This window comes from Sinocyclocheilus anshuiensis, unplaced genomic scaffold (assembly GCF_001515605.1).
Source record: "Sinocyclocheilus anshuiensis isolate Anshui unplaced genomic scaffold, SAMN03320099.WGS_v1.1 scaffold300, whole genome shotgun sequence".
Lineage (NCBI taxonomy): Eukaryota > Metazoa > Chordata > Actinopteri > Cypriniformes > Cyprinidae > Sinocyclocheilus > Sinocyclocheilus anshuiensis.
Genome location: NW_015557379.1, coordinates 1,252,926 through 1,263,731, shown reverse-complemented (window position 1 = coordinate 1,263,731; position 10,806 = coordinate 1,252,926). Strand labels below are relative to the sequence as shown.

The 10,806-nt window shown below is 37.6% G+C and overlaps 1 protein-coding gene and 1 long non-coding RNA gene across 2 annotated transcripts in view; one reads left to right on the top strand and one right to left on the bottom strand.

The window, feature by feature from the left end:
• Positions 1-3,006: 3,006 nt before the first annotated feature.
• Positions 3,007-10,806, top strand: part of LOC107679208 (uncharacterized) — a 27,386-nt gene continuing 19,586 nt past the window's right edge. The window contains exon 1 of the long non-coding RNA XR_001633020.1: positions 3,007-3,061. This is a non-coding gene — a long non-coding RNA (uncharacterized LOC107679208). The remainder of the gene's footprint in view (positions 3,062-10,806) is intronic.
• Positions 4,218-7,737, bottom strand: LOC107679207 (E3 ubiquitin/ISG15 ligase TRIM25-like). Its single transcript, XM_016474726.1, has 5 exons — positions 7,579-7,737; positions 6,434-7,028; positions 5,303-5,398; positions 4,751-4,984; positions 4,218-4,652 (listed from the first exon to the last, which is right to left on the bottom strand). The coding sequence occupies exons 1-5, from the start codon at positions 7,590-7,592 to the stop codon at positions 4,449-4,451; spliced, it is 1,143 nt and encodes a 380-aa protein (XP_016330212.1). The 5' UTR covers positions 7,593-7,737; the 3' UTR covers positions 4,218-4,448.

The following is a 10,806-nucleotide window of genomic DNA, read 5'->3' as shown; positions in this document are numbered from 1 at the left end:
CCTGTAAATAGTATCATTACCCCTGCGCTAATGGTACAGCCCGCAGTAATCGTAAGATTAAAAAATGGGAAAATAGAAAATCGTTTAGATTTTATTTATTCAAACGATCATTTCTGAAGTCACAATTTAGCAAAAGTAAAATTGAAAAAAGGAGAGAAAAAGGCAATTATTAATTTATGAAGTAACTGAAAAAAAATTAACATTTGATTTCATTTTTTATTTTTGCATTTGGACCATATGGTCTGAAAATTGAATTGTGAAGCATTACACGGACCAAGTACGCACGTCGCATCAACAACGGATGACACCAATGTGAGAATCCGCCATTTTCTCAGCGTCTTCAGATGGAAGGCGGAAAAAGTCCGAAAAGAGCTTACATTGAAAAATACGTGGACATGGTTTTCGTCTCAGAAACAGTCTTAACCGATTACTCTTTTACTGAACGGAAGACATATTTTTAATACAGTGAGTTTCTTATGACATATTTACGGAAGATTTTACAATATTTACATTTTTGAGAGTATAGAAGATTTTGTAGATGTTCAAAGCTAGAGACATAGGAAAACATAATTCTAAGCACTTGATTTGATGTGAGTTTATTTTATAATTTTTTTTTTTATAGTTGTTTCCGTTGTCTCCTGCCTGTTTTCGTCACATTTTGATGCAACAACAGTATGATGACTTCTTCACATTTTATTTAAACCATTGATGTCCGTGTTTTTCATTGCAGAACTCAAACCAACTTTGGAGAGAAGTCATATTCTTGTTCTTTCTTTCTTAAAGGAGTAGTTCACACAAAAATCATTTACTTGCCCTAATCTCATTCCAAGCCCTTAATTCCTATCCTAAACTGTAAGGGGGGTACTCTGGGTTCAGGCCAAAATTCAGAGCTCGGAGCCCTCCACTCGGACAGCACGCCAAATACGCATAATCTTAACTCTGTTTATTATATGTAAGTGTGAGCGCGTGAATAAACTATAAAAAAGCAACCCAACATGCTGGTTCAAACATTTAACCCAGCCCTGGGTTGCCAAAATGACCCAAATTGGGTTGTTTTTAACCCAGCATTTTTTTTTTACAGTGCCGAGGACGGATCGGACTGCTGAGAGAATTATTGGTGCTGCCCTGCCCACCCTTCAAGAACTGTATATATATCTGACAGCAGATTGAGGAAAAGGGCTTAGAAAATCACTCTGGATTCCTCATCAAAGCCTTCTCCTTTTTAATGTGAACGATCCTGGCAATGAAGTGCTTTCTGATTCTGAATCTGATTCTGAAGTTGAAGATGACAAATCATCTGGAACAGTAGAAATATTAGATGAGTAATAGAAGTAAAAAAAACAGAGTGAATTAGTCCATTAATAAATGGACTAAAATGTGGAATTATGCTATATCTATTTAAGTATCTGCATGGTAAAATAATAATAATAAAAATACTCACTGTCTTGAAGCCTAGTGGGTTTGAAAATTTGGACATCAGCAACTATTAAAAAAGAAATTACACAGAATTATTTTATGGCCTGAATACATAAATAATAATTTTAAAAAAAGTCCCCTTAAGTGCTTTGAAACACGCCGCGTTAGTCTATAGGTGCATTCCATTTGACTGTAAGTGGACTGCGAAGTGGACTTCACAGGGTATTCCGCCATCATAAGTGAGATTCCAATCCGAAGGGAGCGAACATGTTCAGTTCGAAGGGCGCTGTGAACGGCAAATAGCGAATAAGGGAACATAGATACATCACTTCGCAGGAAGTGGAGAGGGAAAATCACCCAGCTGTCATTGCACACCGCTTCAGAACTTAAGATGGAGCAGAACCGTTAAGAGTTTTTTTTAAAGGCTCTGCAATGAAGGGGTTGCGGTAAATAGTACAAATTAGAGTATTTATGAATGGTTATGGCAATGAATGTTACATTTGCATATTGTATGAATAGGTGAAACTAAGTAAAACCAGCAAGAAATAGCTGGGGCTCTGTCATTTTTTATTTTACTTTATTTACCTCAGGAGAGTTAACTATGGGGCTGCTTGTGAGAAAGAAAGCGCATTAGATGAGACCACTACAATCTGTTAACCGTCTAAACATATACATTTTGACTATATTTATTAGAAACATAATTGTATATGTATTTTATATGTATTTAAATCTGAAAGTAAAATAATTTACTATATTTATTTATGTTATATCATAATCTGCGTGACCCCTCTCTTTGATGATGTTCCAGGGGATTCCAAATGAGCGATTATTGTCAGCGAAGTCCACCTTTAACGGATATCTCGTGCTGAGGGAGTAGGGAGCAGTGAACACTGCATAGGGACCCTGTCAATTGGAACGCACCTTATGTGTTGACACAATTTCAAGTGAAACAGGAAGGCAGGTCACGCCCCAATAGACCAATTTGGAGTAGACACTGTTACACTTGCAGCTGCGCGTGCATTGTGGTGCCAGAAAAACACTGGTAACAAGTGGAGGGAAACGGGTAAAATCCATGGAATAAGAGAAAAAAGGTATTGGTGTGCGTTTGGATGCCAGAATCAGAATGAAAATCATTTTTATAGAATACTGTCGTCAAACACAACATTTGTAGCTAAACGCAGATGTTTAAACGGACAGACAAATGGATGAAACCTGCTATGATTACTCTACTTTTAAAGCATAAATTTGATTTAAACAATAGGTCTACATAATATTCACATAAGCAGTTCATAGGAGACATATTATATTTGTCCCTATACAGTTACAGCATGAAATACTATTTAAACCAGTGATGTAGTGGAGGGTATACGCAGGTATATGGCGTATACACACTTTTTTATCAGACGGCTTTGCGCATTCCCACTTCGACATCCCCTCTGATGCGTATCATTCATTAGTGTCCTGCATTAGGACAAAAATCATGATTGTCCACCACATGAGTAGCTAATCAAATCGCATGTGAATAAATGCAAACATTCCCTAAACACAGCCATTAAAGACAGTAACGCAGTCAGACTGCGCCGGTGTTGTGCCGAATTCTGAATTTCCTAATTCTATTACCCCCCATTGGTAGATTTAGGGTTAGGTGTGGGGGAGGGGTTAGGATTAGGGGTGGGTTTAGGATTAGGCAATCAGATTGCGTTTTCAACAAAAGGGGTGAAAATCTGGCAGGGGGTCAAAAATGGGCACAACACCAGCACTTCTACATTTTAATCTTTAACATACCGGCACTTATCACATGTTGCCGGTACTCAGAGTCAAAGCGTCAGTATCTGGGTAATTGGAAATGACACTATAAAAATCAGACTACCCAGGAGGGGACACTGTGAATTAGGCCTACCTCTCATCTCGACAAATCATGTGAATGCAAGCGTAGTCAGTCTGGGGCGTGAGAGCATGTCAGGGGAGGCGCGCAGAGTGGTAAAATAATATTTAATTATAGATTACTAATTTGAATCTGTACATTATAATGAAAACAGTACCTTAAAAATGAAAAGAAGCAGATTTTTGTGATCAGATATTTTTTTAAACCAGTAAACTTCTGCAAACTTTTCAGTCCAAGGATCCAGTAAACGAATGCGTTCAAACATTAAGTTCAAAACAGCTTTAATACAGAGAAAACCTGACCGATTAAATCAGAGATTGCGGAGAGTCACGTCCAGAATTATTCTTTGTAGCGTGTATTTGGCTTAAAAGCACGAGTGTTTTATAATGGATGCTGATGTAACGGAGGCCAGCGAGTAGGTGCTGTGCAGGTAAACCTCACTCCCCTGATCTCTAGCGACTGAAGCTAGAGGCTGCAGTCTTTAGCCTCCTGGTTAGTGCGTCCGCCTCCCATGCCGGAGACCCGGGTTCGAGACCTACTCGGAACAAGAATGAGGTGTGGCAGTGAGGACCCGGGAGAGAGGGGTTACATTGGTGCTGTGACCCGGATGGGAGTGAGGTTTAGGGGAGTGAGTGTAACGGAGGCCAGCGATATAGTAGATAACATGTTATCCACTCTAAGTCACCCAACCAATATATATATATATACTCTCTTTTCTCGGCAAATGAGATGTGCTCACTAACACATATTTAGACAGATTTGTGAACAATATTTGAGAGAAATAGGCCTTTTGTGTACATAGAAAAAGTCTTCGATCTTTGAGTTCAGCTCATGAAAAATGGGGGCAAAAACATTTATAAACGCAACAAACGTGTTGCGTTTATAATTTTGTTCAGTGTACATATATATATTTTTTTAATCCGGCTATCATTTTTAACGTTATTTTAATGTTAATGCAAACAAAAAGTCCATAATGCTATTTGTTCTTTATTGGTTTTCTATATAAAACTTGGTGAAATGATTTTAGTGTGTGACTGTGTGTATGAGTACTTTTTGAACACTTCCAGGACATTTTAATGATTGAAAATATTGATATCATTTTGTTCACTATAATTGTGATATGAAATATCATACCGTTGCATCTCAACTACATACTTGTAAAGGTCTGAATGGTTCTTGACAGTGTTACTTCACCTTTCTTTGATATTTTGTCCATGTGCTCTTCACAGACTTTATCCAGTTGGTTTTTCAGCTCTGAGACAGATTTGTCTACATTCTCAAATGTCAGGAGGTAATTAACATCTCTGGGTGAAGTTGTGCACAGATACACTCCAGATTGAGAAGAGTAATTCTGAAATTGAAAGAAAACCAATAAGAATAGAATCAACAAAACTGTCAGTTTTTCATTAAAAAAAAGCCTTTCTCTAGTCTATATTATACTTTTTATACCTGGAAGAAATGAATGTGATCCTCTGTATGTAAAATCAGCTTCAGTTTATCATTCTCATTTTGCAGATTACTGATCTCCTGCTCCAGTTTCTGTATGTGATCATTGATCTGTCCTATCTCCCTCTTTTCCTGAGCTCTGATCAGTTGTCTCACCTCAGTTCGTCTTTTCTGAATAGAGCTGATAAGCTCAGTGAAGATCCTGTCACTGTGCTCCACTGCTGCCTGTGCAAAGCGCTGTTAGGACACAGAAACACACACATACACACACACACACATACATACATACACACACATATATATATATATATATAATTGCAGTTTCATCTATAACCTGCATATGGTTAATAAATACATTTACATTTAGTCATTTAGCAGATGCTTTTATCCAAAGCGACTTACAAAAGAGGACAACAGAAGCAATCAAAACTAAATAAACAGAACAAAAATGTGTTGTAAATGTATATGACTATTTGATTTGTTAGAATTTTCTGCTATTTGGTTTTTCCTTTTGCCCCATTCAAAACCTCTTTAAAAGTTGTCAATCACATTTACCTTATGAGAATCTACAGCCTTCCTAAATGCCTCGACCTTCTTGACGATGTGTGTGATTTTCTGAGTGAAATCCCTGTTTTGTATTTTCAGTTCCTTCTGTGGACGAATTTACAATAAATTAGAATTTTTTTGAGATTTTTTTTTTCTTGAGTGACATATGAAACAATAACAATAATTTGAAAAAAAAAAAAAAAAAACTACTGAATGAAATCAGTTTTCTCTAAGAGGACTTATTTGTACAGGAAGCCCTTTTTCTTTCCTAGCAGACAATGATCTAATTATTCCGCTTGCCATCTCTTGTTAACAATGGTCTTACATTTTTTATATATATGGTAATGCTTTATTTTGATGGTCCACCAACAGATAATCTACTTTGCATGTCAACTTCTAACCCTAACCATAACCTAACAGTGTACTAATACTCTAATGAGAGTTAGTTGACATACAGTTGCAAATTAATGAGAGTTCTGTCATGACAACGGCTGCCGCACAAATAGCATATATAATAACCATAGCAGATTTATACAGGTGGAGCTGGAGAAGGTGGAGGGTTTCAGAGGAACTCAGAAAGTGCGCTGAGAACTGCTCTAGTGAATGCTAACGAGCCATTTAAATGAGAAGCAGCAGGCTCTTTGGCTGCACATGCAACATGAACCAATCAGCTTGTGCCAAGTAGTTTAATGCTGTGGATATCATCAGCCTGCACCATCTACAGTTTCATGACAGAACTTGGCATTTCGTTGACATGTATAGTTGCAAAGTTATTTATAGTTAATAGAATGTCTAAAGTGGACTAAGAAAATAAAGTGAAACCTATAAACTGTTTCTTTCTTTTAATTTTACAATGTTATGATACTAATATTTTTTTTGTGCCCTGTACACTGTAAGTTAAATATATTTTACTTACACATTTCTTTCACATAAACTTATTGAGCTACACGTTCTCATAGAGAAGAAAAATGTGGTCTGGTATTGTATTATTTCATGGAAATATCACAGCACTCAATGAATAAAATTAGTTTTTGTTTTGTTTTTTTTAGTGAAATTACATTTTTAATATTTTGGCCTATATTTGTTATATTATATAATATCTTGTATGTCATCACTTCAGTACATATCACAGCATCTTACCTGTTTTTTAGCCATTTCATCTGCAGCTGAGACTGTTTTATGTCCACTGTGCTGATCCCCCATACAAACTACACAAATACACTTCCAGTCATTATAGCAGTAAATCTCCAGTGCTTTATTATGTTGAGAGCAGATCTGCTGCTGTAGATTTGGGGAAGCGTTTACCAGCTTATGTTTTTTGAAAGCTTCAGACTCATAATGAGGCCGAATGTGAGTTTGACAGTAAGAAGCCAAACACACCAGACAAGACTTGATAGCTTTGAGTTTTCTTATTTTACAAACATCACATTTCACATCTCCAGGCCCAGCTGGTACTGCTTGGTTTAGTCCCTCTACAATTTCAGCCAAGACAGTGCTTTTGCTGGGAGCTGGTCTTTGGTTGAATGTAGTCCTGCACGTAGGGCAGCTGTAAGCTCGTCTCAAAGAAGCATCCTGATCCCAGCACCCCTTTATACAGTCCATACAGAAACTGTGCCCACAAGTTGTAGTCACTGGGTTCTTAAGCAGATTCAGACAGAGTGGGCAATTTAAAGGATTTTGAGTATCAAAGACAAGTTCTGCCATTTTGATGCTTTCAAATCCAGTGGAAGATTCGCTGTAGAATAACAGAGGCTTTGAAACTATTGAAATCGGAATGGAAGTGGCTCCTATGCAAACATGACAACATAAAAGCGAAAGTAAAAATAGTGAACAGTATTTCCTGCTTTTGAAAGTTTTAGAAAATGTATATAACTATATATCTGCACCATCTTGAAAAGCACTATACATATAAATAAAAAAATTCAGAAACCCTACTGTAAATACACCTTGCTGCACAATTCTCAAAACTCTCATACAAAGAGCTTGACAAACCAGTTGAAATCACAGCATTATCTGCTGTGTTTGTCAGGTTCTCCCAGTAGTGGTAGGACCATAAAAGTATTTTGTGTAGAGCTACTATACAACCAATTACAACAATACAGCCATAACAACTGGTACCTGCTGATGTAGAGTCTGGAAAAATACCTTTCATTTTATTTGTCAACTATACACACACACACTTTTTTTTTTTTTTTTTTACCTCTGGGCCCAGTACCCTGTTTTGCATTTTTAAATTGAGTAGTTTTAGTCACCAAGTTAGCTATAGTACAGTTAGACAGACTCACAACTTGGCTGGCATTCCACAGGTTGTGGTTTTAATTTGCAATTCACCGTTAGGTATCAGTCACTCCACTGTCAGCCGTGTTATTGAATATAATAAATAATAATGAGCAACAGAAACGGAACAGATTTTTTTGTGCCTGCATGCAATGTGCGCAAAAAAGGAAAACCTCAAACTGAACAGGAAATAACAAGAGTGGGCTGCTCTTAAAGGGACAGTACTAAATAATGGCCAATGTGTTTCAGTTTGAAAAAAATGGTGTAATTTTTAAAATCTAATGAAATGAAAGTTGTGATAGTCTTTGTGATTATCTCAGTGATGGCTTCTTGAACAAGAAGCAAGAAAAAATGTAATGTGGGACTTAATTCAACTCTGACTTTGAGAGAAGTTTTATATCTACCATGCCATTCATGCAAGTACACACACATTTTTTTAAGACTTGAGACTCTTCAGACCAAACTATCAGTGAGCACAATGGTAGGACTACACATGAGCAGAATGAAGGTACTGTGTCTCTAGACATTTTAAAAAACGAAAACATCAAAAAGCAATGAAATGAGCAGAGACATCCATCTAGTGCACGTTCATTGCTTATTCACATACACAGCATGTAGCTGAATTTTCCCAAAGCTTATTTCTTTACTCATAGTCTGTTGATTTTGAGTTCTTTAGATAAATGTATCATGAAAATGTTAGAATAAACGGTTATTGGTGAAGAAATAATGGATCAAAATCTAGTTAATATTGAAACAATTTTCACTCAGAAACTGATAGTAAATTTTGCAAATAACAATAAACCGGAAAGTAACACTTTGAAATAGGCCTCAATTTTTTTAAAGGGGTCATCGGATGCAAAATTCAATTTTACATGTTGTTTGAACATAAATGTGTGTTGGCAGTGTGTGTACACAACCACCCTATAATGATAAAAATCCACCTAGTGCTTTTTTTTAAATCTCGATAAATCCAAACCCCTTACTCGAGCTGATATCAGATTCTTGGTGGTGTGACGTCACACTGACAGGCCCCTCCCACGATTGTTGACTGACAGTGGCGTCAGTCTTTGTTTTTATCACAACTCCACCCTGAGTGAGCTGTCATCAGTCCCCCATTGTTTCACCGCCTTTTTTTTTATGAATCTTTGCAAATCGCCTCTTAATACGCAGGGGTGCCCAATCCTGCTCCTGGCGATCGACTGTCCTGCAAAGTTCAGCCCCAACTCTAATCAAACACACCTGCCTTTAATTTTCAAGTGATCCTGGAGACCTTAATTAGTTGATTCAGGTGTGTTTGATTAGGGTTGGAGCTAAACTTTGCAGGACAGTCGATCGCCAGGAGCAGGATTGGGCACCCCTGCCCTAAAGAAACTGCACACGGCACTTCATTCACAAAAGAGGCAGGAGGAATAATGCGGTTTGACTGACAGTTTGAACAGCCAATGGAGTTACGGGGTTTAGTGGCGGTGGCGTCACTTACTGATCCAGGATCAGTGAGCCTTAGCAGTTATGTTTTCGATTTGAGCTTGAGCTTGAGCTTCAGAATGCTTTGAAAAATGTAGCTTTTGTTGACGCTACCGCGCTACTTGATCAAAAACAGAGCTTCGCTACTGAAAAGCTATTTGATTCAGAAAACAGCAAAGCTACCACCACACTATGAGAAATGTAGTTAAGCTAGAAGCGTCACTACTTGTAGCGACTCTACTGGCCATTACTGATGATAACAAGATAAATAAATGCATGTTGGGCAAAATAATTCCTTCTCAATCTGCATTTTTCACATTGACTCTGCACAAGAAAATCAGGGGGGAAAGACCCTACTGTATCTATAAATATATCAATATCTGATCAATATGCTTTATTTATGTAAAATAGAAAGAAGAGGAGCTCACACACCACATGAGTCACTTTATTAAACATTTTTAGTCAGTTATTATGAAATAAAGAGTGGTAACATTTTGATAGCTATGAATTTTTACTTGTCAGATTCAGTGACCCTAGCCAACTGCAATCATATGCATTTGTAAGGAACAAACTGTAGATCTTCAACATTGAGTAATTACAGTAAACAGTAATAAGAATAAAGATAAGACCCACATTTATCAGATATCAGAATATGTTTTACATAAGAAGCCCTAAAACATCTCATAAGGAAACCATTCTTAGTAGTAACACATTAATGTTAATTAATGCAACATTAATGTTTAATTTCCATTCTATATACGCATTTAGATGCTCGTGACAATATCTAGCTTGTTTTCTAGTCTTAAGACATGAAACATATTTTACAGCACCGCTCGTCTCCTGATCATTCGGCTTCAGCAGCGTCTGATCTAATGTGTGCGCGGTCCCACGTGAACATTTGCTAAACAGCGACCCCTGGTCACAGTTTTATCTAGGTCACCGATTTCGGCACAACACCGGAATTAGCCGATTTTCCGCATGACCGGGTGGTCCGTTTTGACGTCACACTTGCAGCGACTGACTGATTTTATGTCGTGCCAGATGAGGCTTGCGCAGCCTGAGGCCCTGTCTACACTAATGCGTTTTCATTTTAAAATGGCATTTTAGAATGAAAACGATCTTCGTCTACACTGGCGTTTTCCCTGCGTTTCAGAAACTATCTCAGTCTACACTACACAACCGAAAATGCATGTCACATGACCATTCATGCAGATACAACCATAGATATGCATAGGTAGATTCCCTATTATTTAGATGGCAGGCGCGTCTACGTGCTTGGAGCGGTCAAATGGGGAATCTACCTATACATATCTAGGTGTACAACAATGAGCATGATGTTATTGTTTACATGGTCATGAAGGATATCGTTTTCAAAAGTCTCCGTTTTGGTCCGTTTACACTGAAATGCAACCCCAGAGTTTTTATACTAAAACTGGGTCTGCAGCGTTTTCAAAAGTTTCTGTTTTTGAGGGTCGAAAACACAACAGAGTAGTGTAAACGACAGGCGTAACCGTAGAAAAAGTTATGCCTTTTAAAACGAAAATGCACTAGTGTAAATGGGGCCTCAGTGAGTGTGTGAGAGACTCGTGCAGAAATCAAAACAAATGAGCGCAACAACAGGCTGTTGCCAACAGCACACACAGAAAGTTATAGATGCATACTGCAGTAGTAAAAAAAAATAAAGTTATAATCAAGCAGCAACCTCCCGCTCTCTCTCATGAAGCCAACAAGGAAGTGACTTAAACTGTAATTCATCAACTGCCCGCTAGAGG